General features: G+C 41.9%; 2 protein-coding genes across 2 annotated transcripts in view; both read right to left on the reverse strand.

Annotated features, from left to right (window-relative positions):
* stag2b (STAG2 cohesin complex component b) overlaps positions 1-15,559 on the reverse strand; it is a 37,891-nt gene extending 22,332 nt beyond the window's left edge. Inside the window, exons 1-14 of the mRNA XM_083786107.1 lie at positions 15,408-15,559; positions 12,678-12,798; positions 12,496-12,577; positions 12,052-12,195; positions 11,845-11,941; positions 11,067-11,143; positions 9,900-10,104; positions 9,215-9,366; positions 7,194-7,267; positions 6,697-6,820; positions 6,328-6,426; positions 3,898-3,977; positions 2,943-3,050; positions 322-433 (exon numbers count right to left, since the gene is read on the reverse strand). Coding sequence (XP_083642233.1) covers positions 322-433; positions 2,943-3,050; positions 3,898-3,977; positions 6,328-6,426; positions 6,697-6,820; positions 7,194-7,267; positions 9,215-9,366; positions 9,900-10,104; positions 11,067-11,143; positions 11,845-11,941; positions 12,052-12,195; positions 12,496-12,577; positions 12,678-12,721 — 1,398 coding nt within the window. The 5' untranslated portion in view covers positions 12,722-12,798; positions 15,408-15,559. The remainder of the gene's footprint in view (positions 1-321; positions 434-2,942; positions 3,051-3,897; positions 3,978-6,327; positions 6,427-6,696; positions 6,821-7,193; positions 7,268-9,214; positions 9,367-9,899; positions 10,105-11,066; positions 11,144-11,844; positions 11,942-12,051; positions 12,196-12,495; positions 12,578-12,677; positions 12,799-15,407) is intronic.
* Positions 15,560-16,428: 869 nt separating this feature from the next.
* Positions 16,429-27,936, reverse strand: xiap (X-linked inhibitor of apoptosis). The gene is made up of 8 exons (XM_083785356.1): positions 27,769-27,936; positions 21,422-21,710; positions 20,757-21,330; positions 20,451-20,550; positions 20,157-20,235; positions 19,490-19,529; positions 19,206-19,388; positions 16,429-17,634 (listed from the first exon to the last, which is right to left on the reverse strand). Exons 2-8 carry the CDS (start codon positions 21,662-21,664, stop codon positions 17,441-17,443), a joined length of 1,413 nt encoding a protein of 470 aa, XP_083641482.1. The 5' UTR covers positions 21,665-21,710; positions 27,769-27,936; the 3' UTR covers positions 16,429-17,440.
* Between the last annotated feature and the right edge of the window lie 24 nt (positions 27,937-27,960).

The raw sequence follows: 27,960 nt of genomic DNA on the forward strand, positions 1-27,960 counted from the left end.
GTACATACATGCTTGCTATTGTTTTGTGTGCCATTATAATTTTGTTACCTAATTTTGTTACCGTCTGTTTTTTCTTGTTTTTAATCCTGTTCTGTGCAGCACTTTGGAACTATGTTTTGAAAAGCGCTATACAAATAAAGTTCATATCATATCATATATACAGCTAGAACTAGAATCAACATTCCTTCACAAACTGACTTAATGATCCATAAAAATGCAACTATGAATGCATTTGGGTTGCATTTGAATGCATTTGGGTTCCATTTGTGTACGCTCTTTGGGTTAATAAACAACATGGTCATGTTTTTCCGTGTACCGTACCTCGCTCTCCAGGAAGAAGAACACGGTGGTTTTGATGAGATTGGCATTGACACTATGTCTCCCTCTCCTCTTGGGGGCGCCCTCCTCTTCTGGTTCCTTATGGCTGAACAACCTGTGGTGGAGATGTGCTCCGCAGTTAATCACTGTATCTCTCTCTCTCATAAGAAGTCCTCAGAGATAACAGACTGTGGCGGTCAACACTGACAGACTATTTAAAATGAAAGCCAAGTCAAGTGCAGAAACTCATTCAATCACACTTCCAATAATGGAATGTAAAAACTAACTTTGTGGACTGCCGACATACGAAATAAAGGCTTAAAGAATCCATCTGTCACATTTCTAGGTCAGCAGTTTTAAAATGTCACAACTTGCCCCTCTATTACCCATAAGTAGTTAGTAGTGGAGTCTACACATTTCTAATACAAACTACGCCTGATCTCTGCTCCTTGCCTCTTCCCTGCACTCTCTCCACCACTTTTCTTATTGTCTCCACCAGGCCGAAGGCGTGGGGAGAGAGTATGATTGTCTCCACCAGACCTAAAGCATGGGGAGAGAGTATGTTTGTCTCCACCAGACCGAAGGCATGGGGAGAGAGTATGTTTTGCACTCCGTCCATCCGCCCGTTACCAGCTAATCTCCGGCACCGTTAACCTGGTCAATGCTAAACTTTGCACACACACTCCCTGGATGCCAACGATGAACCTCTGCCCAAATATTCCAGAATGGCATATCTGTTATAGAACCCCTAGAGGCCAACTTTTGTAAGGAGATTTTTTGAAATTACTCCTCCAGATTTTGTCCAAATATCCCGCAAATCGTTACACAGTATCTCTATAGTCATGTGCTCAAGACAGATCTGTCCAATATTCAATTCACGAGAAATCCTTAACGCACTCTCCTACTAGGCTGAGGAATATATCCCACCCTTTTCACATTGGCCTGTTATAGTGCCAACAACAGGTGGATTTTTGCAAAACACATTTTTGGAACAAAAATCATCCAATTGCCATCAAGAACAAATGGCACCCTTTTCACATTGGCCTATTATAGCGCCACCAGGAGGCCACAACCCGACCTGGCCTGGTGGAGACCTGTGCCCCGAGGGGCACTTTATCTAGTTGACTAGTTCCCTCTGCTCTTCCCCCATTCTTCCCTGTGCTCCCTCCTCCGTTCCTAACCTGCCTCTACTGTTCAAGAGAAAAGTCGCACCATCATGTGACAGCACGTCCTCAATATGCACACTGTGCAACAGCTAGAACAGATGTTATCAGGCAGTATGTTCTAAAGAAAGTTAAGGTCATAGTGTTTTACATTTCAAAACAGTTATATTTGAAATATGTTTTTCCACTAGCTTACACAAATGTGTTGTGTGAACACTTTTCTAAATAAAATAGTCTGTCCCCTACACTGGCAATCACAGTTTTTACGCTTTAAGGAAGATCACCAGAGGTGTCCCCAAAAAAAAGTTAAAAAGCAAAGTTACACACTATGCCTTCAAGACATGCAACATAATATATGCAATATTTTAAAGGACAGCAGTCAGTGATCAGTGATACAAATTTAACTGGGTTGTCATTAAAGGGCCAATAGACAATATGCAGCCACTAGATGTCATACTTTTACAATACCTCTGTTGCACATGGTTCTCCATTCCCCAGTCACATCTATAAGGGGCCATGTCCACAGAAAGTGCTTTTGAGCTGCCCGAGGCCGAGCATCGCATTTCAACACGTGCCGAGTCCAGCGTTTTTTTTTTTTAGGGTGGACCGGTGGAGCACCCTGGGCGCTTCAAGTAGAAAATAGTTCGACCGACTCATAAGTCATCAATGTCACTTTTCAAGACCAGACCAAATCACAACAGAGGAGAGCCAGGACTAAATGAAAACTCTCATCCAATGCCCCTTCCTTCCACAATGTGGATGATCAACAAACATGAGTTTGATCCTCCTGGCTGTGTCTGACATCCTGCTAATAATGGCGTCAATATACGCTCTGGACATGATATCCAAACCGCTCCTCCGGTCAAAATGCGCTTTCTGTGGATCGATATAGTTCTATATAAGAATATATTTAGGGTCAAAGTACCGTAATTTCCGGACTATAAGCCGCGGCTTTTTACCCATGATTTGAACCCTGCGGCTTATACAACGGTGCGGCTAATCTATGGATTTTTACAGCTAACGCAGAGCCATCTCAGGCTCTGAGCTAACGTAGCTGCGGCTTATAGTCCGGTGCGGCTTGTATATGGGATTTTCCCTAAATTTGGCTGGTGCGGCTTATATTCAGGTGCGGCTTATAGTCCGGAAATTACGGTAGTCAACCCAACTCAACCCAAGGCACAGCTAGGAGGTGCACCACCTACGTAGACACACTGCAGCGTGAGAGTTAGCAACACTGCAGAGCATTTGGACTCACTGGGTGAGTCTGTGGATGTATCATTTTCTTTCCATTATTCTACCTACGTATACACACATGGATGCTTTAACCTCCAACTAGACAATCAGCAGACGCCCCTTATGTGCCTTACAAAGTACACGGTAAGATACATTGAATCCCAGTGGTTTAGGGTACACTGTCCATCTGTGTGCATGGCATGGACATTAAGAATCACTGTGACATACTTCTTGTAGAGGAATTCCCCGGCCGCGACGGCGACCGGCCGGTGGGCGGAGTAAACCAGGTGATAAACGCTCTCACAGTCCTCGGGGCTCAGCACCTCATCTGTACTACTGCGGAGTTACATGGGCACAGACAGACACAGAGAGAGAGAGAGAGAGAGAGAGGTCAGTCACCAAGGTTAGAGTACATGCTGGTGTCTGCCCGATTGAGCATTACATTGCACTGCAGGTAAACTTTGATTTTATGTTCATTGTCAATTTTTCGTTTTCATTTGAAAAACGTATAAAAAATAATTTAAAAAAATAATGAAACAAACATAACATTACAAAAGGCACTAAGCATGCAGAGCATAGGAATTAAAAGCAGGACATGCAGACACTATCTGCAGGTAGCTGCAGAGATATTAGACACACATCTGATATCACCTGTACAAGTAACCTGATAATCTGTGTGCTTCAACAACCACCCATTGAATTTAACCCATTAAGACCCGAGGCCGATTCTACAAATGTCTTCCAAATCCTAACAGTTTTCTGATAAACGTATGCTCAAACCTTTTCATGTCAAGTAACCCCCCCCCCCCCCCCCCCTTTTTCTTTTTTAAAGATTTGCACACACAAAAAAAAGCAGATCTACAAGCTCGTATCGCAGCACAAAGTGACACAATATAAGCTTGTATATCTGCTATTTTTGAATAGTCAAAGTATAAAATGCTTTTTTGCTCGTATCTCGCAGATGATTTCCCGGTGTGAATGGGTTAAGTGGGGGGAGAATAAGCTCGTAGAGAGAGAGAGACAGAGAGAAAGACACTTCTGATACAGCCTGTACAAGCATCCTGACAATCTGTGTGCTGCAACGACAACATCCCATTGAACTTAAGTGGGAGGAAAACAAGCCTGCTGGTTTTATTACAACAGCTGGTTATCAGATAAAAAATAAAACAAACCAGATACTTACTGCAAGACTAGAGTGAGCAGTTTTATTGCTTGTACTGCAACATCATATTCCTTGTCTAGGGTCATAGAAACAATACGATCCTGTGAACAGAAGAAGAGGGGAAAAAAATAAAAAATAAAGACTCATTTCATACTGATATGGCTTTTCATTTCCTTTGATCAACCACCATCTCTTTATTAGAGGTCCAAGTTTGCGGTATAAAACTGTCTCTTCACATACGGTGAGCAGTGTTGCCAGATGTGAAATATCCCTTTCTTTAAGTTAATTATATATATATATATATATATATATATATTAAACAAACTTGAGAGGAGCCCACAACAAAATGTCAAGCATTAAAGGGATAATTCCTAATTGTTTTACTTAAGTTGTATGAAATACTTGCCATTAATATAGTGGTTCAAACTGTATTAACCGATTGCCCGAGTCCCGTGGTGGGAGTTCTGCTCTGGTTTTGGTGAAATTAAGTAATTCCGGTCATTTTGTGGGGGGCACAGGGACCACGCATTAAAAGCAATTAATTATTTCGCTAAACTAGTGTCATTTGTATTGTTGACCTACGGTATTTCTACCATATAGTGCAACTTTCGTTAATTTTTTTTTACCCCTCCATCACACGGAACTATGTTTTTTGTCTCCATATCACTACGCCCCAAAAACAGTTCTATGTGATAGAGGGGTCAAAGTTGAACAAAGGTAGCGCTAATATTTTAGAAATAGGTCAACAATACAAATTCCGTACATTTTTTTAAATAATTTACTCCCATGTGTGTATATATATATATATGTACCCTGACGTTAGGGGGCGTCATATCCCAGGTCCGTATACATACGTACCCCAACGTATACGTAATAAATTTGTGCCTTTGTACCGCGACGCTCGCCATGTAAAAGCTTCTATAAAAAATGGTAAACATTGTGTGCTTGTTTAGGGATGCACGATATTGATTTCTTGAAACAGATACCGATAACTTCTTGCTTCTCAAGACCGATAACCGATAATGACCCCCATTTAATGGCATTTATATAAGGGGCCTCAATTTATTATTTATATCGTAAAATCAATGTCAACTTAACTCTGAGAGAGTACAAATTGAACCAAATAATTTCGTTCCATTTGTAAACTCTGACTCCCCGGATCCCACTTTGAGAACCACTATTGTCTGTGTGTGTGCATGTGTAAACACAAGTACAACACTATCCAAGTTCCAGTGATAGACGTTGTTGTTGTTGTTGATGACATATAAGTCATTAGCATGGTCTGTAGCATCAAGTAGCCTATTGCCAAACAGCTACTACTTCTACATTTCTCAACCAAAACGGACGCGTTTCACAATGCTACACAACTGGAGCAAATGAATAAACTACAACCGGTAACGAGTGACACGCATTCAACAGCACGATACACGCTCGTCAGCTACTGGGCTCAGACAGTCAGCGTCCGTAATGAATGTGAGTCAGTGAGTGAATGAGAGAGGGGCGATAGAGAGGAGAAGCGGGCGGGGCTATTAGCCCGCTATGGAACACACACATTTGGGCACACCACAGAAATGATAATGTTATCTGGCCGATAATTATGACCTCATAATTCCCGATATCGGGCCGATAATTATCGGGCATCCTTAGTTCCAATGACACTTGAGTGTGTGTAGTGTGTGTGTGTGTGGGGGGGGGGGCGGGCGGGCAAACTCCGTCTTTTAAAGTGAACGTGCATGGTGGCTATTGGAAGTGGGGTTTATGCTAACAGTTAGCCGCGATAAATGAGTTAATGCGTGGCCCACACTGGCCCCAGTGCCCCCCCTCAAAATGACCGGAACTACTTAATATTCACCAAAACCAGAGCAGAACTCCCACCACGGGACTCGGGCAATCAAATAATACCACTATAGAGCACCGAAGTCCTGACGTAACTCGCTCATCCCTTCGATTTCCCTGGTTCACGGAAGTAATTTCTCTATGGAGAATAACATGGGGTGATCTTAATATCGTCTACTATAAGCGTTGTGGTCCAAAAATAAACAAGCTGTCTCGGCGTTATTGTCAGGGAGGTGTCTCTGTATCGTTTGCAACAGTCAGTCACTCATATATGATACAGTCTGCTTCTAGCGAAAATCTAACTAATTCAGCAGCAGTAACATTAGCGTTTTCTCTCAGTCAGTTGATTCTTCATATCCATATGAGTGAAGCGGCCGGGATGACATGTTCATTTTTCAAATACAGTTCTTATATGAAGCAATCTAAAAATCCTCCTATGGTGATTTCAATGCAACAAAAAAAATACATGAACCTGGGGACTGACGCCCTCTACTGAAAGTGACGTCAGACTTCGGTGCTCTATATTAAACTAATCAACTGAAGTTCAAAAATTGTGAACTATCCCTTTAAGTCGAAGTGGTGAGATATTGTGTTTGTTGTGTAAGTAGCACTGACCTTAAATCGACTGGTGAAGAGCTCTAGTCTGGTGTTGAGTTCCCTGTTGTAGTAGAGCCCCTGTAGAGCAGTCAAACATTTCAAGCGCACCTCGCCTTGCTGGGAAAGAAAAACAACAACACACAAAGGTTATCATTTATGAAAGGCTCAGACCGGATGGTAGTTTAGCAGCATCACTAGCAAAGTGTTGTTAACAACAGGAGAGACTACAATAAAGGTCTGCTACCACAAAATCTTGAAAGAAACTGAAATTGACACTGTAAGAACAAATCCTGGTACAAAATATTTTCAGATGTGAGGTCCGTAAACCCTAATAAGTGGCATCGGGTCCCCAACTCCAAACCAAATCTAAAGCCAAGTGTGACCCACCTTATCGTGCATGGTCCATCCCACATATTTCAAATAGCTGTCATTGAGGAAGGCATCGCTGTAGAGTTTCATCCACACTCCAATCTCTTCTATACAGATGGCTCTGATCTCTGCTATCGAATCACTGACAATATGACAGAGAACGGCAAAAGCATTAATACAGAGTCTGTTAGGGTTATAACGATCTTTTTTCTAATTGATTAATGCGTACATTTTTGGGGGAGATTATTCGAAAATCTGATTATAAATTTTGACCACAAAATGACAAACATAACGCAAAATTATGGTAATTGCTTGTAAGATTATTTGAACCCAAACATATGTGCATCTTGACATTTCTTAATATTACCCAATACACAGCCGACTAAAACATAACTTTAATTTTCTAAACTAGAACAGCAAGCAAGCATGCACATGTAAATAGCACACATTAGCATTTAATAATGGATGGCATCGTCAGTTGTTAAATGATTTCAGACACAGATGTGCAGGCCTACCGATATCGGTGAACAAACACTCCTTTGAATATCGCATTCATCATGTTTTCAATCTCGTCCTGATTTTCTTGGAGCTAAAGGAAAAAAAAGCACAAGAACATATGTGAACACACTGGTTTGGTTAAAACAAGGAAGCTTCTTGGCCCAGGCCTCCGGTGTAGCCGGCTAGCGGTCCAGGCACCTAGGCTGCAAATGGTTCGAATCCCGATCCAGATGGCCATAGCTGCGTGTCACTCCCCATTTCCTGCCAGTCTACTGTCCTATAAATAAAAGGTGTAAAAAAAGCCCAAGCTAATCTTCTAAAAAAAAAGGCATGTTTTTTTTCCTCCAAAGCCCACACCGCCAATCAGGTGTTTTGACGTGTCTTGCTATTAGTTTTACGCTAGATGGCGTTCTTCGCCAACATATGAGTAACCATTTCACTCTGCATTACACAGAGATCCAGGAGAACATGTGACCGCAAGATATCCACCGTTTATCTTCCCGTTTATTCGACCTGCGGAAACGCCTGTATCTCGCCTCCTTTGTTTTCCTCTGCCTTTTTGGCGAGACCTGCCATTTTCAAATTTCAACTGATGATAACTGGGGAACGGATGGTCGAAATGAAGCGTAAGCTTAAAAAGGAAAATCGCTGTTGCTATAAATCGCTATTAGTTATAAAGCACAATGTTACATTCTTTAGAATCTCAAAAGTGCTACAGGGTTTAAAAGCACGACATGAAAACAGCATAGGCTACAAACAATTTCATGGGACCCAGCCAGGCTAAACAAAAGGGTCAAGTTAAAACTAGGTAAAATAAAAATGTAAGAAAATGCTTTGTTAAAAAGGTAGTTTTTATTTATTTATGTATTTACTGTGGCAGTAATTGAGTTTAAGGTAAGGAAGGAGTGCCAAGCGGGCATTGTTATTCGTTAATGCAAGCGGACAGTGTGTGAAGACCATCTATACCACCATGCAGTGTGTCTGCTCAATGGTGAACCAGCAGATGGACGCCCAGTGGGACCTGCTGTTAATACGCAACATAATAATAAACTGCCAATGGTAGCCGAATTGCACTCTGCAGTGCAGTGCGCTCCACACCGGGCACACACCTATGGAGGTGTTGCCTGTGATATAAGCGGAGTGGATTTGTTCTGACAGCAGACAGGAAATGCAACAAAACAGAAATTGGTTCTGGCCCATGTTTCTACAGGCTCACTGTCTAAACTGGATGACGCCAGCACACATATTTCCAGTAGCCAACAACAGACTATATAAGAATGTGAGTCACTGTTCCAAGTCATCAAGTAGCACAATTATGAAATTCGCTCGAAGCTTTAGAGATACAAGGCTTTGGAAATCCTGTTATAAATGGAGGCTCAATGGAGCTGGATTTAAAAATCCCATAGCTGGTAAGGACGGAGGCTCTCCGTAGCAACCGGAGCAACGCTAAAAGGTAAATTGATTGTTGCTGCTTTCATATATGGAGTATACGGTTGTCTACGAACATGTACGTAGTTAGCACCTTTAGTAACTTTAGTACGATTATAATCGTAGATAGCAGAGAAAAAGTTAAAGCACTAATTTCTTATTTAAGACAGTATACAGCTCGAGAAGAAATGCTGACAAGTTTACTATATTTATATACCGTACAAAAGAGGGTCTAACAGTGCGTAACGATCCATTAACCTAATAATGATGATGCAATCCAATCAATGGAAGCAGAAATATCAATTTCAACCTTAACAGTACAGTAAATTGTTGCAGAACACTTTAATTCTGCAAAAAATAAATTTAAATTAAAAGGCAACAGCATGGAGGCCGCTTGTCAATGTTAAACCTTTCAACTTCAGTGGACATTGTACAAGGTCTTTTTCCCCCCCTAAAACTGCCATCCCAAACTAAAACACAAGCAGCGATAGGTGTTCCGACTCCGGCACCAGGCTGACGGAAAACTCAAGTCAGATGAAACGGACAAGAATCAAAACACAGCAGAAAGCCAATGCTTCACGACGTCTCCACAAAGTGAGACCGACCTCACCTCTTTACGTTTCTGCAATAGTAGCTCAAGTCTGTCGTTCGCCCGCTTCGCCACAATCTTGTTTCGCTCTGCTTCGTACTGTCTCTGGGTATTGTCCATGTTAATGCTCAGGTTCAGAGCTACATTCACCAGGGCTGTCATCAGCTTCATGGCTGCCAGAAAGGAGAAAAAAAAGACACATTTTTACAGAACGTCCTCAAACCGCCAGTGGCTGACTGGAAAATGCACTGATCACGCAATATGGTTAACATGGTCAGTGCATTTCCCCAATCGTTGCCGTTTCAATTCCAGACAATGTGTTGCCATGTAATTCATTAGGGTTGTGATGGTATAAAAAAAAGGGGGGAAAAGCAATGTAATCCCATGGTTCAAAAAATATGTAACTTTTACATGTTGATGATAAATGACACACAGGGCTGTATTTTGCGTGTCTCAAGTACCAGGTCTTATTACCTAACTTGAGTAAACTAAAGACCTGGAGGCGTGATCAATGCCATTTGGCTATTCCGAGTGGCCAAAGAGCATTGATCACGCCTCCAGGTCTTTAGTTTACTCAAGTTAGGTAATAAGACCTGGTACTTAAAGACACGCAAAATACAGCCCACAAGGTCACACGACAAAACAAGAACACAAACTCTCCCTCTCTCACACACACACACACACACACACACACACACACCCTTACCTGCCAGTGTTGAGGTGTGTCTAAACGCTCGGACCTGCGAGTCCGACAGGCCGGTGAGGAGTGATATGACTGTGTCCATCATGTACTCGTCGTAGATGATGCTGTACTGGCACTGGCGCACCAGCACGGCGATAAACTCGCAGAAACTCGACTTGAATTTCTTCCACTGTGGCCCCGCTATAGTCAGAGGGTAGTCTCCGCTGTCCTGTAAGGGGGACAGAAATGAAAATATCACATTGAATCCATTTTGGGCTGGGACCCCTTTTGGTGTTACCATTATGCTATGCTTTAGCTATTTTTGAAAAATCGAAGAACGACTGACATAGAAACATAGCTTTTTCAGAAAACTGTCAGGATGTAGAAGACATTTTTTTAATCTGATCTCAGGTCAGAATGGGTTAAAATCTTTTTCCCCCCCTATATCTGCTTGGTTTTTTTTTTACCCTTTCCCAAAAGCAGTTTATAACATCCGTCTTGAGTGTTATATAAATTGTTTTATTATTATGATTATTTCTATTATTAGTAACACAGTTACCATGTAGTGTAACATAGCTCTATGTTTGTTGTAGGACTGTCCCAGAACATATTAGATACTGGTTAGAATGAAACATGAGACCAATTTCACCAACGAAATGCATTGAAAATGAGAATACAACCCTTCGCCAAGTACCTCCCAAACCCGTCCTTGTCCAATAGGCACGTTAGCAACGGTTACTAAGAGAGTAGACATTGGCAAGCTTTACCTTCTCACCCATTGAGAGGCGTGTTAAATGACGGGATTTCAACATATAAATAATGGATCATTTCAGTAGCAAGAGCTTTAACATGTCTTCTAAATCTAGTCAACAAGGCCTGCAGTAGGCTATGCACTGGACAAATGTGCATGACATTATTTCAATGAACTAAAAAATACAAGGAAATGTTAGAGAAACCGTATAGTACAACTCAATTCTATGTGACCAGGTCAATTTAAAAAATGTAGATTAAAACCTAAATCAGATGAGACGGAATTCTCAAACATTAAATTAAACTGCATATAAGGTTGGCAATTTGAGAGAGAGAGAAAACAAGTTTAAGATACAGTGTGTCACTTGCTGTACAATGCTACACAGACTTGGGAATGAATGGGTTCTAGTGTGAGTCAAAAGGACTGCTAATATTAATTACCTCATCAAACTCCTCTGTCATCCGTCTGATGATTTCAGAGTTCTGCATGTTACGGAACATTTCTCCAGTGACCACGCCTGACAAACACACACAGGAGGTTATTTACTGTCAAAGAAGACCAGCTCAACAATTGACATTCAATGTAGGCCTAAGCCAAATAGAGGCTTAGGCCTTGGACATTCTGTCCAACAGACTGTTGGACAGACTGAGACATTCAGGGCAACAGAACCAAGCAGCACAGTATTAAATGATGGAATTGGAGGGCCGTTGTGACTCAGATATGAGGCTAAGTGTGAGTGGTAGTCACCTTAAGACTCTGTGTGTGACTGTATGCGTTTGTAATAAAACTAGAAAAAAAACCTCAATCTGGGGATGGCGCATTTAGTCACTATGGTCCTACTCTCAGGAAAAACTGCTCGATGACCTGAGATCTGTAAAAAACTGTGTCATCTTTTAAAAGTAGACGTAAGAACTACCTATTCTGTTTGTGTATGTGTGCATGTCATTGCAGTTTCTCACAGGGGGTGAGCATGAGCTGTGTAGGAAGCACTCAAATGCTGTATCATGGAAATGTGTGGATGTTTTTTTTAATGCTTTATTTTGTGTGTGGGTGGTAAAGTATGCTGTCTGTATGAACACTTTTTTCATCATTATTTTTGTGAAGCACATACAGTTTACCTAGTGTTGCTTTTATCAATACAATTTACTTCAATGCTATACATCTTACACACACAAAAACACTTTGAGCTTAAAGAAATAAAACAATGGAGATACGCACCTTTACATCCCGAGCACTGGATGAAGAAATTGATTAGGTCTAGGAGAGCAACATCTCTGTCATGTTTGTAGGATTCAATCCAGTCATCGACAACAGACTAAGAATCAGAACAGACACAAATATTCTCATTCTCTAAAAGTAAAGGGCTAAAACCAAAGCAACACAGCGCTTCATTTCCAGGGAACAAGGAAAGCTGTCGTACTGTACCTGCATTGCGCTTCTCCCCAGCCTAACCACCTCAAACAGCATCATGCCCTCCATGCCATTCTCCTGGTGGTGGCCATTTAACCGGCCTGCTCCTTTGCCTCCTTTCCCCTTCTCCCCCACTGCTTTCTTCCCCTTCTTTCCACCCTACAAACATGAGAACAGGTAAACGAGAATAGGTGAGCGTTCAAGTGTCATTTTAAAAAGGTTACGTACACACAGTTTTATCAGCTTGGCTAAAACCAATCAATTAGCTAGGATAATGTAGAATGAACTTAATGAAGACACGTTGAAACGTTAAAATGTTGAAACTAGGCTTGGCTGTTTCAATTCTGTGTTCCAGCCCTATCTTCCTGTTTATGTTTGTCGTTTTTTTTTTTTTTTGTCCAGCACCTTGAAAGAAAGTTTGGTCACAAAAATAACAGCACAAAAGGCTATGTGCTCTACCTTTCCTTTGGATGACACTGTACTTCTTCCATCTGGATCTTCAGAGAAGTCTGTGTCTGAAGAGAAACGTGTGTCTGTATCCCTGGTGGGAGGTCAGAAAAACAGATGTTAAGACACCAGTTCACACCAACGCATATTCAAATGAATACACCGGGTGAAGCATTGAGACTGAGGCCACTCACTGAGGGAAGGGGAACTCCGACGGTATTTCTGGTGCCGCTATCATTTCTGTAACATCTTCCGGACAAACTCAACTTATGATTGACTTGAGATCCCAAAGGACAGGAGGGGGTCGCATGTGACCTGCAATACAGAAGGGAAATTTTAAAAAGGACAGTGTTACTAGTGTCATTGTCAACACTGGCCACATTGTCTACATAAACCTCTACCCTTTCCTACAAATTTGTCCATATTCAATAAAGGTTACAGAACATACCTGGCATTTTAGTCAATGTTAGTTCAAACTCACTGTATCATAAAAAGCCCTCCTTAAGCTGAAATTTGAAATGCAACACTTAAGCAACCCATTTTCCAGACACAGCCTTTCAGGACATCAAATGTGGAAGTCCCAATTATTATCTTTAATGTAAGCCAACATGCTCTCAGAAATACACTACACTTGTAGAACACATCACTTGGGAGTCAGGGACACTGTCTGCTAATGACAAGAAATTCAAATTAGACTGGTATTGTCCTATATTGTCTTTTAAAAATAAATGTACACCATTCACACCTTTCAAATTCCGGCACAAAATATTTTTGTAAACAGCATTGAAAGCGAGAGCTGAGCATGTAGCCAACAAGTTCCTCAGATAACACATGCTCCGTAGTAAAGCCAATGTTTCTTTGATGCTGTTTCACAGAGAGAAAAAAACTGCTTCACATGGTAACAGGAGGTGGCTAGGCTACAGATCCTCTTGTCACGCACAGCTGCATCCTCATTGGCTCCCTCTCTTTCTCCTCTCCCTCCATATCACATGAATCGGGCTCTTCCTCAATGGCCAAATATGGCAGTGCCCTATCCGCCCCATGCACGTTCAGCCAATCCCTACACAGTATCAACATCAACAAGGACGCACAGTGGGCTCCAGATGAACAACTGCAGTGTTGTGATGTGACATTTACCAGAGCAAATCTCAGAATGTGACAATAAAACACAGATTCTCACTGTGTGCCATCATAAACGGAACTGGGTATGAAATAACAACAACAAAACGTTAAGTGAATAGAATATGAAAATGTATTCCATAGATGTAATCACTAGAGATGGCAAACATAACTCCTCCCCACTGTAGCGAGGGCCTTGATCTGGGTGTGTCTTCCTGTAGTAACACATACAGTAGTGAGTGACACGCAAAGTGTGTCATTCAGAGATTAACTGTAACATTTCCATCACAAGCACTGGATAACTAGTTCAGAAAGAAAAATGCCCGTTGTCGCTCTGTGCATACAATACATGACCTGATCTCTAAGTAATTATAAGCAATTGATGGTGGTGATCAAAACATCACCTCCCCCCAGAAAAAAAGATGATCCACATGGCCTTAAGATGAAAGGTCTCATCAAGGCAGCACATGAGCATAAGCAACTCATCACCATGTCACTACACATGCAATCTTGCAACGTGTGACCGCGGTGTATTAATATATCAATCGTCGTAATAACGCGTGTTAGTACCGTTAATAACATGTTTACTTTCCAGAGCGGCATTTATGTTCTGCGGGATTCAAGGGGTGTTGACTGAAAAAGTGGCGCCAAACCCGGCTACGTTACAAGTCATAAACCCGGGATCAGCGAACCCAGACAACACTGCGAGACAGATGAAACACAACGGCTTCATAACGAGGCTGTGTGCGCGACGAAGACGCCACAATTCACCGATCTGTTGCCACCAAGCAGGCCGACTAGGTTGCGCTCTACGACGGCGCATGTCAAAATTGACACCGGTGCGGGTGGACGGGGGTTGCTAGAAGGCTAACTAGCCGAGTGAGTCTCTTTACGTCCCGCAGTCAATATTTTGATAACGAATTGAAATCAATAAAGAACAATAAAATGTAAAAACCGCACGTACGAAGCAAAAAGTGTGGCAACAACCACGAGATGTCTTGTTATTTACTAACAATGAGGACCCACCGACGTCCATCTGAGATGAATAAACGTAAAAAAACATTGAGCTCATAACAAAACAACTAACGTTACGAGCAGAGGCTAAAGTTAGCTGGTTAGCAACAGTCCTGGTGTTTATTTTGAACCAGATAAACATCACAAATACCAACAAGGAGAAAACAAAACAACCAAAACAAGGAAAACATGCATGCTAGACCTCTAAACATTAGCGGTGTTTTGCTGCTAGTAGCGCCGCTATAACACACATCGCGTCGCACGAGCCTCTTTCCTTCCGCTCAATAAAATTGACGTCATTTTCGACCAAAAAAGTGTCGACGCGCGTCGCATCGGCACTTTTTTCGGTCGAAAATGCGTCATTTTTATTTCCTACGTCATTTTGGTCGAGGCGAGAGGGGTCGCACGACTAAGTATAAACGAATACTTAAAAAGAAAGAAAAAAACATCCCGTCCTCTCGTCCTCCATCTTGCATCGGGACTTCCAGGCTGTGTGTGTTCTTGCATAAGCTGCAACACAAACACTTTGTTTACGAATTAAACGCCAATTAAAACAGACGAGCGACTCTAAACGCACGATTGTGTCTTTTAAGTTGAGAATGAACAGCATTTTGCGAGGCGAGACGGGGGGCAGGAACGTAGCTAGTTAGCCTAGCAAACAATCGAAGTAGCTGCTAACAGCGGCTAACACTAGCCGCGGCTAGCTGTGCGAAGCTAGCTAGCAAAATACAAACCAACTTAACTTCCAGATTGCTCCTCTGCTCCTATCCGCCATTTTACGGCTAACTTACCGTGCGTGTAAGACTTTACTTCCGATAGAATCCCGACTTTCGCTGTGCTTACGAGGACGTGGTCTCCATTACGACACAAATGTGTAAAAAGAGTTTGAAAGTGGCGGTCAGAGGCGGTTTTCGGACGCTGCTCCGTACTTCAGTTTGTTGTTTCGACGACCTGAGGAAGGGGGGGAAACTGGAGCACAGCTGCCACCTAGCGGTCACATTCGGTACTGTCCACAATAAACCGTGAAACGGCTGACATCTAGTGGCGAATGACTCGAAGTACAGCTGTCATCATCGATAAAAGCGAGCTATAATATCAGTATCTTGACAATATAATATGAGAGCCTTCAAAACTCACCAGTGGCACTGGTTAGAATTTGTGTAGATCTTCTCGACTGGTATTAAATGTATGTCGTTTTCTCGAACTTGATAATCATCATAGATCCTGCCAAATTCTGGGCTTGGAATTTTTTTTAACCATCCTCATATTTTACCTTATAGGCCTATTATGTAACACACTTTGACAGGACAAATTATATAACTCCGTTTTGAGTTACATTACAGTTTGCTAGTTACACTTATGGGATTTTCAGGATTGACTGGTTAATTATTATTCATTAGGTCGGAGACTGAGAGGCTTGTTATCGGTAAATGGATTGCCTTTCATACTTTACTTTATAGTATATGTATTGGTGTATTTAGAAACAAAGAGTAGCCTAGCTCTATTAGCTAACACAGTAGTTTCCGAACTTTCCGTGTCAGTACCTTAGAGTATATACCCATAACCCATGACACGGAAACTACCAGTGGAACCCATGAATTGATTTCATATTGATGTCAATTTAATTGACAAAATGTGAGAGGCATATTAATTATAATTGTCAAGAAAGACATTTTTGATTTGATTAAAGTACATGTCTTGTGCATTAGGAGCACTGTATGAGGCTTGGTCAAGAAAAAAAGTTAAATATGTTACATGATTCTATTCTACATGTCCACAATAAACAAAGAAAACATTTTCTTTAAGTTTCTTAAAGTACTTTAAATTTATTTCACACGTAAATGCAAAGCTGCATGACGGAATGGAAAGGGAGATGTCCCAGATGACCCAGAGTGACAGATGACTGACAGACAAAAAAGTAGTAGAAACTGACTCAAGTCTACTACAAATGTCAACAGCAGCAAGAAACTCTGAGAAAAAGAAAACCCTAAAATTCTAAAACTGAAAGCATACTCAGCAAAAACAATATTAAGAGTGACATATACATAAAAGGACCATACATGTGACCACCATCAAATCCGGATAAAACGTCAAAATTAAATAATAAAATTACACATGTTGAGCACTAACTTGGAAAAAAGGCACCTCTGGCAAGCAAAACAAAATGTGTCAGAGTGGTAATCTCTGTGTCCTTTAGTGTCTATCTACTTATGCAGTGAGATGCTCACCAACTACCCTTTATGAATCTGTGTCATGAACAATATCAACAAGAAAGGTTTATTATCATATTGTGACAATGTAGCCATCTTGTGCCCTTTTCCCTTTATCGTATATACAATTGTATACATGTGTACAGAATGCTATTTATTTTATTATTATAATACATTATTATAATACCTCTATATACATTAGATTTTAGGAGAGTGTGTTATAAAAATAATAATCAGTTGACAAAGCAGCATCAATTAGTCGTCATTCCAGGGCCTGGTTAAAGGCTTATTTATACTTAATTGAATGACCGTGTTGTATTTTGAAATGAAAAATGTTCTTGGCATGAATCACTTTTCAAGTAGCCTACAACAAAGTATATTTCAAGGAAGTATAAATTAGCTACAACCACTTCAACCCTAGGTACTTTGTTGACCAGGGTCCCCCAGGGGTCTATAACATTTGTACCCTATTTCTTCCCCCTCTAGTCTACGCCAAATCTCTTCGCTGAAAATAGCTGATCTATAAGCTCACAACGCATCTAATGTTCACCCACTTTTACCCAATGGTCGCCCATTATGAAATGCCCAGAATAGGGACTGTAGGGTTCATGTGGTTAAGCAATATACGTCTTGATCTTCTGTGTTATGGCACCGCAGCAGATGGGACACTTGTTGAGGGCCTCGGCACACTCCTTGCAGGTGACCAAGTGACCGCAAGGGATGAAGACAATACAGATGTCTCGGTCCATACATATTTTGCATTGTTTTTCCCTCTGCAGCTCCCGTAGTTTCTCCAATGGATCCTCATCTGAAAGACAGAATTATAAGTACTTTGAGGGACATTTTTCTGGTGATTGACCATACTGTAGAGAAATATATGCAGATGGCTGTCACCATATTGGTGAGAGCAGGCCATGCATTGTACCAGAGACAAAAAACTTTTTTGTATTTATAATCATTACTGTTAGTATACAAGACTGTGCTAATCACCTATTACTACTCGTTTCCTGGATTACTTTGTGACAATTTATTATTCCACTTTAAAGCCTTTTGTATTAATTTTACTTCTACGTCTTCAAGCAACTGTAACAAGTCAATTGGGGTGATGTACTATACAAATCTCAATACATACTACTTTATTGTCACATCACAAGCCTACAATCTGCAGAAATCAATCTACAGAAAAACAACTGAAGTTGAAACTTCACATGACAAATGTTAATTGAACTAGGACTAGTCTTGCAGATAGTTGCCTCTCGCAATTTCAAATGCTTCCATCAGTACGGAAGCTCTGATCATGCGATAAAATGTAAGTGAAGCCTCCTCCCCACTTTCGCTTTGTCTTTACAGTCACGCAAATGTATCCTAATATAAATCAAAATCATCTAAGCATATATATAGCTTACTGCTTAGCAGAAATGGAAATAGAAAAATGTAAAGATATTCTTTAATATATTTCCGTGAACTGAAATGGCAGCTTCCTTGCATGGATTTCGGGAGATGAAGTTTGAGAATTGAGACTACCCGGCGGTAGATTGTGGAATAGTTTTCAGGCTACGCAACACTAAACTAGGACTAACCGTTATTGGAGGATAGATATAATACCAAAGGGAATAATAACAATCTTGACAGTCATTTCCCTCTCGAAGAGATGGATAAAATACAGAGCTCTGATTTATGGTGCGTTACCCATTCAAATCATATTGTAGAAATAAAGGTAATGGGTCACACACACCAAGACTGCGTTTCAGTTTTTATTCTTGCATGATGGAATGACAGACGATTCGGCTATCCAGCCTTCATCAGTGTGTGTACACTGATGAAGGCTGGATAGCTGAAACATGTGCGTGACCCATTACCTTTATTTCTAAAATACAGAGGACACATTGAATTGTACATATGTGTAGAAAATACTGTATTATGTGCAAATATAAGTGGTCTACACACTGTAGCAAATACCAACAACATAATCATCATCATCATCAATAACAACAAAGGTTTGTTCAAGACCGTGACATTTGATTTAAAGCTGCAATCCAGAACTTTTTTGTCTGTGTGCGTGGATAAAATGTTATTTTGACCAAAGTGTATGGTAGAACATGTTAATACAATATAATTATAAGAGAAATGTAGACACCGGCGTGTGTTCAGGTAGGACACCTAATGGGCGATAAGTGGTATTGCCTGAAGCACAAAAACAACATTTCCCCTGCTCAAGTAGGCATTCCTTCTTAGCTCATTGGTAGAAATGGTGTTTGAATCCTGGGGGGAGGCATTGCAGCTTTAAAAAACAAAAAGGTAGGCCATCCTAAACAGATATAAAACAAAGGAGGCAGTCTTTCAGATGGAGACAGACAGAATAAAAGCAAGAGAAAGTACCTTGTGACTGGGTAGTATTACTCTCTGGGTTGGGGTTGGGGTTGAGACAGTCATGGATGAAAGCCTCCAGGTTGGGGTAGCCTGAACCAGTCCGGCTCATCTTCTCCTGGATCGTTCTCTCTATCACAATGGGGTCCAGGCCCATCTCGAGAGCCTTCTGAGCCATTTCTGACTGCAGCACATCTGGACAAAAACAGAGATGTTTGTTACAAGATAACCGGCATGGATCAATAAGTAAATGAACACACGATTAAAAAGAAAATAGTCTGAAATTAAATGTTTACCATTTTGATGACTTGAAAATCCATTCTGATGACCTGGTGTCTGTAGAGGAAATATGTTTATTTCATTATCAACACCGGAATTAATGAAGCAAAGCTTGACCTCCGCTTACATCAGCAGTCAATGTAATTAAGCAATAATGCAGGGAGGGATATACCACAAGATTTTGACACTAATGTGGTCGGAGTGGTGCATATCAGTATCGAATGGCATAGCACAATGATGGGTGTATTATTGTGATTATACAATTCTTTCATTGTATAATATAAAACTAAGAGAAATAAAATAATTTGACACCAACAGCTAGCGGCAGTCATTGCAAGGTGGCAGGTAAAGTAAAGGAGTGCTGGTATTGTGAGCTACTGGCACTCATTACACTTGACTCGGTCGGGACCCATTAAAGGTATATTCAGTGATTTCACTCAAAAAATCTTAGGTTTCGTTTTTAGCTGTGGGACCCAGCCTTTCGTCCAATCAGGAGAGAGTCAAAAACGAAACCTAAGGTTTTTTGACCTCAAGGGGTTAACTGGGGACAGGGAGGAACTCCTTATATGGCCAGCACACTCTATAGTAGGGAGGATTATCACAACAAAACAAAAAAAGAAGTGATATTTGAATTAAGTGAAATCACTGAATATACCTTTAACAATTTCAAATAAATTAGCTTACAGCTCCGTTTCGTCGAGGATGTTGTAGCTGAACACTGTTGACAAACTCCTGTCCCTTTTCTGCCAGCAGGAAACTGCACCTGGTTAAAGAAAACAAAAAGAGTCAGAATGTGGAGGAGAGGAGAGGAGAGGAGAGGAGAGGAGAGGAGAGGAGAGGAGAGGAGAGGAGAGGAGAGGAGAGGAGAGGAGAGGAGAGGAGAGGAGAGGAGAGGAGAGGAGAGGAGAGGAGAGGAGAGGAGAGGAGAGGAGAGGAGAGGAGAGGAGAGGAGAGGAGAGGAGAGGAGAGGAGTCTTACCCAGGATAGTGTTTGGCATGTTCCTCCCACGGGTCTTCCTCGGGTTGCCAGCCTTTCAGACCTCCACCACAGCAGAAACACGCCACCATGTCCCGTACTCCTACAACACAGAAATACAACGTTTACTGTAAATCTTAAGCTTGCTAAGATGTCATCCCAAATTGTATAGCCAACATAACATAAGTGCATTTATTGATTTTGGTACCAGCAACCTCCGCATACCCTCAAAATATTTTCCTTTTAAAATCAACACTAGAAAATGCTTGAGATTTCTCCAAGGTCAGAACTATCACATATTATACGAACCTCTGCTGTAGAAGCCAGCCGCGGCCAGTCTATCGTGGTGAATGAGGTGTTGGACACCGTCAAAACTCATAAGCCTGTCTTCATAGCTGCTCATAGGAACAGCAGCAGGGCTGTTGGGAACAACAGTGCGTGGGCTGATCCCTCCCTCCTCCACCTCCACACCTCTAAGGGAAGGGACGTTGCCCACGTCGTGCCCCAGGATGAAGAAGCAGTGAGGGAAGTGTTTGGAATGTTCTCCCCAGGCCGTGTCGCCCGGTTCCCATCCTGCCAGCATGTTTCCACAGCAGAAACACTGGACCCGGTCCCCGTCGCCCAGGTAGTAGAGACCCGCTTCTGCCAGGTCCCGGGGCCTCACGGGGACAGTGGTGGGCCACGGAGTAAATGTGGCCAGCCGGGAGTCCTCGCTGATCATGTGGGGGGCTTTGGGGTAGGGGGTCTGATCGAACACCTCCCCCGTCCTCAGACGAAACTCCATGTCTTCCATTTCCTCGTTGTAGGCGGAACCATTAGTCAGCGAGTCAGGGTTGACGTTGGACCGGTGTGTGCACCTGAGAAACTTGCACGACGGGGAAACCTGGAGTGCAATGAAAATAAGAGTTAGGTGGGTGTTGTAGTATTTTGGTAATTCGAATTAGTTTTAGTTTTTACTGGTATTTTATTTTCACCTCTTTGTGTCGTTCCACAGGCATGTCTTCCCCGCACCAGTTTTCCACGGTCTTCTGGCAGCTGAAGCAGCGAACGCGGTCAGCAGGGCCGGTGAAATAGAAGCCGGCGCGGGCCAGCCTCTTTGCCGACAGCTGCTGGGCAAGGCTGGAACCTCGGAACGACGCGAGACGACTGTTCATCAGAGACCAGTCGGTGGCGGCATTGTCTGCCTCCAACTCACTGTCTTGTGTGAAGTGAGACATTTTGGAGCCCAGGGTTCCGCTGAGATGAACAGAGACGACAGAAGACCTGAAGACAAAAGACATGGGTATTATTATTATACGTAGGTATGGCTTATTAGGCAGGTTCTTTTTTTAGCACGGCTGTATAAACGAATATCTATACATTATATAGATGTTCATTATCATACTTTCTACAACATTATTTTAAATTGCGCCATTTTTGCACATCTCCCATTAGTGCCGCTTTCTTTTATAGGTTAGAATGCGTGTCCTGTCTGTAACTCTGTATACGTTAATCTTTCAATCTTTTTTTGTTTCATTACAATCCAGTATAAGCTCTATTAATCGTATTTTGTGTATTGTATCAACGTCGTCACTCGTCTTGCAGAACACGCTACACTAACATTGAGTCTTTTGCCTGTTCTGTAACAATCAGCGGGAAATAATCAAAGTCAAAGTTCGTCAAACAAGGGTGTGCTGAAAAGGAATTTGTTGGCTGGCCACTGTGCCTTTAAGAGCAGCAGTCAGGCTTTGGTCACATGAAGGCGTTGGCTGTTCCATGTGAGGGAGGAGGAGTTGGATTGGCTCTCAGTACTGTGTGCACCGTGTGCAGCACTAGTACACACACACCCCCTACACACACACACACACCGCACAGTCAGGAACACAAGGCACACAGAGTGCCAACTACCAGCATAATATCAACTCATTCTATGACTTGCAGTTCTATACCTTAATTTATACTTCTGTAGAATGATGGTTGTTAGCCAAAAATTCATAATTATTTTGTTACGAAATATGTGTTTCAACATCGTAAAGGAAAAGAAGCTCTTCATACCTCTTTAACCCGTGTTATTCAGAGGTTTGATGTCAGCGAATAAAACATATGGAAATACATGGTGTATATATGAAGTCTATAGAAAACATGCCAATATCCAGAGAACATATATATGATTGCGACCATAGGTCGCATTTTCTATGAAAACCTGAATCTCCCGTCATCACACCTATCACACCTCCATATATGGTCACGCCTTGTGACATCACACCTCCATATATGGTCACACCCCGTGACATCACAGCTCCATATATGGTCATGACTGGTGACATCACGCCTCGTGACACATCACGCCACCATATATGGCCATCTATATATATGAAGATCACGACACAGACCTCATCTAACCCTGGATAACCATACATGGAGAAGACTGGATCATCACCTAGATCTGCATACTGGAGCCGGCCAGCAACTCTACATCTGACGGACCTCAAACCCTCTAGATCTCCATATATGGAGCTGACCTGTTCTGACATTCCATATGTTGATCCTTCCCTAGAATCCCTACCCGTCCCTCCTGTTCCGAGTTCCGACATTCCATATGTTGATCTGAACTTCATCAAACACTGTACACTCAAGACATGCTCCATATACAGCGTTGCAGTCCCTCCCCCTTTCAGAACAACGAGTGGCCCAGGAAATGAATCCCAATGCATTTTTCCCATAGGCAGAAAGATGAAGTTTGTTGTCATGATTTGTCACAAGAGTTGGCTTCGTACGACGCTTAAAGGAGAATTCCATGCTAGAATACTTTTTTACCTTTCTTAACTTTCTTTGTAGTCGTTACATCCCCACCAAAGTGGTCCAGGTGTTTTTTTGTGCAAAAACTCCTTATTGGTTATTTCCCCTACCATAAGCCCTAAATGAATTGCATTGGATTGAATGGGAATTGAATGGGGCTATGGGGTGTTGTGCTAATTTGCTTATTTCCATCAAAATAAGTAGTAAAGTGTGCCGCTTGGGATATTATTTACATTATGAAGAGAGGATATATACAAAAATTTAATAATTTTGAGCAATGGAAATAAGCGAATTAGCACAACACCCCATAGCCCCATTCAATTCCCATTAAATGCAATGCAATTAATTTAGGGCTTATGGTAGGGGAAATAGCCAATAAGGAGCTTTTGCACAAAATAACACCTGGACCTCTTTGGTGGGGACGTAACAACTACAAAGAAAGGTAAGAAAGCCTTTTAGTATGGAATTCTCCTTTAAAAGGTCTTTAAATATATATATGTTTTGAAATGCCTATGGGAAAAATGCATTGGGATTCATTTCCTGGGCCACTCGTTGTTCTGAAAGGGGGAGGGACTGCGACGCTCTATATGGCCAGTACAGAATTCATTCCATAATGTTGATCTTACCCCCCATGCCAAAGCACCAGCACTCGCCCGGCAGTCTGCCGTCTGCAGACGGATGCGTGTAGCCATGCACGCAACCTCGCCTTGCGTCTTACTGGTATTTGTGTGATTCGAAACGTAACCCACGTGACCCATAATGATATGTGTGAGAGAGAGAGAGAGAGAGAGAGAGAGAGAGAGAGAGAGAGAGAGAGGGAGGATAGTGGCCTCCAGTCTGAAGGCAGTAACGTTCATAGGCACTGCTTTGGGATATGCTGTGACCCATAAGGGAACAAAGAGCTTAATGTGGGACTTTGTTAACATCCTATAGGGCCATGTCTCGCTGTAGACAGTTACTTACAAGTACATCCTGCCGCTGCGGCAAATGCAATTTGTCAGAGTGAAAGTGTTCTCTGTGGGCATTTCATGTTCGGATGAGAAACAACCATGTCTGACATTTGATTAATGTTGATTGATCCGGCAGATATTTACTAAATTAATGTGTGTTTAACCAAAATTACATCAATATCATATTTTGAGGATTATTGTAGGTGATTTCAGAGCTTACTTAGCTAGAAGTCCAATAAGTTCATAAAGTTGTATCACTTTACTTATGTAAAGCAACTTAAGACATGATATATCCATCCAAAGTAAAAAAAATATATATATGAGGACGATAAAGTCTCATATCCACAAAATCGTTATTATATCAATAACTAGAACTTCGCGGCCGCTCACCCCAGAGTTACCTTGCCGCGCACTATGGGAAGAAGGAAATTGCGGGAGTTGACTCCACATGTAGTAACGGATGGGTTATTAGTTATTATTATGTGTCCTTATTAGTGTAGTGTAGTGTAGTCAACACTTTATGGCTCATACACACTGCCCGTTATTTGCTCCGATTATGCTGTCGGGGAGCATTTTTGGCGCTGACCGACAAAACGGCTGATCTGACGTTAAGCGGTGCCCAAAAGGTAGATCAGGATCTACCAATATAGATCACAAAGGCTTTGCAGGTAGACCACATGACATGGCCCTAAAAATATATATAATTTTAATATAAAAAACGATTTTTGCATCTGCCGCTTGAGATGACCTGAGATGACTTGATTGATTGACATCAAAAAGGGCCTGTCAGCTCAAACACACAATGCAATACTTGTTGCGTACAATCATCAGTAGCAAAGTCAAATACCAAAAATAAAAACCAATGGGATGATAGTTGTATTTTGCTGGTCGTTTTGAAAGTAGCTCTGAAGTAAAAAAAAGTGTGGGCAGCCCTGGTATAGATGATTATATATATATATTCATTCCGTGGGTAAATCCCTGGCTGTAGGCTACCCACATATTGGTAGCATATTACCTATATTAGGCCAATATTGGCGTTACGCATTTCAGTTGAATAATGTTGTGTGCGCACGTGCGCGTGCGGAGAAAGACAGTTATTTAATGAAACTCAAGATTATAACGTCCTGTGGTGCCGTGTATAGGCTGCACGGCTATTCCTGTGTGTGTGTGCGTGTGTGTGTGCGCAATGAAAAGTACTCGGCAGGCGAAATGGCGAATTCGAACGGTGTAATTGTAATAGTTTGGAACAAACCAAGTTCTGTGGAAGAACAATGTTGACGTAACTAAGAGATTCGCTGAGTAAGCGATATTTTATATACAGTGATTTAGAAGGAATAAGCAAAATTGTGAGGCGAAGATTCCTCTCCTTCCTTGTTTTATTCTCCTGCGGACAGGACTGTCAGGGAGACTATCAGAGCAGCACAGGGGAGTGGCTTCAAAGACGGGGTAGTAGTTGCCAGGTTGGCGAATTGTAAGCGAGTCGTAGTGTGTGTTGAATGGCATTTGAATGGCATTAAGGGCTTGTGAATGAATAATCTCACATGTAATTTGTGCTCACTTGCATAGACCTGGCGAATTTAGCATGGTGAAACAGTCTCAACAGTGTTCCGGGGGTGTGGGTGCTTCGGGCGATAATGTTTGTAGTAAACAAATGCATTGGCGGCATGAGTGTGTGACGGGAGGCATTTTTGGTGGCAGTGCCAGTGCCAGTGTTTGGCGGGTGGTGTCGAGTTTTGGCGCTCGGCGCGATAGGAGGAGATAGGTCCCGAACACTGCGAAGGTAAGTGTGTGACGTCACTGCCGTGTGAGTGTGTGTGGGTGTAGTGTGTAAGATGGTGTTGTGGGTGTTGCAATAGCGACGTAGCTGTTGTGGCTTTGGGTTTCTTGCCATGTGTTGGGTACAAGTTCTCCAATATAGAATAGATAGACAGTATCTCTAATGGGGATTTGACTGTACCCAAGCTTTCTGATATAGGATGATACAATAATTCACAATATCCTCATGTACGGCACTGTAATACCACCACAGCTCACTGACCATGGTTGTCATTTAATGATAATTACCTGCTATTCCACTGTGACAATACAATGAATAGGTTTCAGTCTGTCTGGGTTGTAAGGACAGATGAGTTTGGATCATACGAGTTGAGGCGTCCTTGATCCTGATCCTCTTCTGAAGGTCAAAGGTCTTGAAGAGATTCTTTATCCTGGCTAGAAGACCTAATGTCCTGTCAGAATCAGTTGAGAAACAAAATAATCCAATTCTGTCCAAATGCGTTGGTTGGCATCCGTTATACTATTCAGGTTATCCTGCTGTCAGAGTGACGTGTCGTCGGTTCCATCCAGTTGATGACTGTGATGTCAGACGTAAACGTGTAGTCAGCTCCATTATGGAGATTCAGCCAATGATGTCGGTATTGGTCCGCTCCATATATGGAGATCCATGTGATGAAGAGTCGATAATGTTGAGGTTGTAGTGTCCACCGGCTTCAACCATCCAACAAGAACACAGAGATTACCTTCTCACAGTTGTACCCAACTTGAGACCAGCCAGGCTTATCAGAAAATGTCCTTATGTAATGTCTTACCCAATTCCTAAAGCATTAAGCAACATTTCCATTATCCTAACTAAGGAGGGGGAGTCAGTGGGGAGATGATTAGGTTATGGATGACTTTGATGCAATCACATGATCAATCACCATCAATTGTCTCTTGATAAAATTGAGGACCAATCTTAACAGGATTAGTTAGTTTGGATTTTGGATCTTTGAGCAGTCAATGATATCATTAGGCACAACAACCACCACGAAAGTGTCACGCTACTATGATTGATTGCAGGTATGAACCTATATGGGTGTTGTACATTTATAAAGTAAAATATTTACAAATGCCTGAGCCCATAGAGACAGTCAGAACTATTGATCTAACACGGGTTAATGCGTCCGATTCCACCTAGCTCAGTCAAATGTGTGCACAAAGTTGAAGAAGACATGGCTGAGAGGATGCACTCATAGCCATGTGATTTTAAGTCACACTGTATTGACTGGCCACACGTACACTCTGGAAACATCACAAGGCTTTGATCCAACACAATGAGCCAGACAACAAACCACCCATATGGTGGTCTTCTGTTTTGGTTCGTGTTTGACAGCTGGAATGGAATGTGGCAACGCAAAGCATGCATGACCAGTGACGATTTATCGTCAGCATGTAACATAGCCGTGGTTACAAAAATAAACACAAAGCCGCTAAAGACAGCAACTAGCACTAGTTACTAGTGTACTATTAGCCTATACGTTAACTTGGGCACCAACGGTATTTAGTTAACCCTTTGATCGGTGCAGCTGAGCTGCATTAATGATGAGAAGAGATAGGCGTGGATAGTTGGATACAGGCAGTCAACGCTACAATATATAAATACGTCAGAAGTAGTGTTATACCTGAACTAAAACAAGGACCAATGGCACGTCACTTTTAGTTTAACTAAAGTTATAGACACGTTATAGACACAACCATGGCGTTAACAGCTACATAATAACGGTAGGCTATGGGTAAAGCGCTAGTCTGTTTTTTTTTCTCTCCACACAACTCACCGCGGCCAGTTGTAAAGCGTGCCTCCCTGCCACTGTGTGTAGTCCCTTGTCACCGTGTTTGAGAAGTATGTCCTTTTTAAACCACAGTTTAAAGCAGTTTATTTATAGCAGATAGCTGCTTGATGTGACCTCGTCGTCGTCGTCTCTGCTACCAGGAAGTCAGCGACGCAGTTGTTGTGTGTGCACACTGTG

This window comes from Protomyctophum parallelum (genome assembly GCF_964188405.1).
Source record: "Protomyctophum parallelum genome assembly, chromosome: 16".
In the NCBI taxonomy this organism is placed as follows: domain Eukaryota; kingdom Metazoa; phylum Chordata; class Actinopteri; order Myctophiformes; family Myctophidae; genus Protomyctophum; species Protomyctophum parallelum.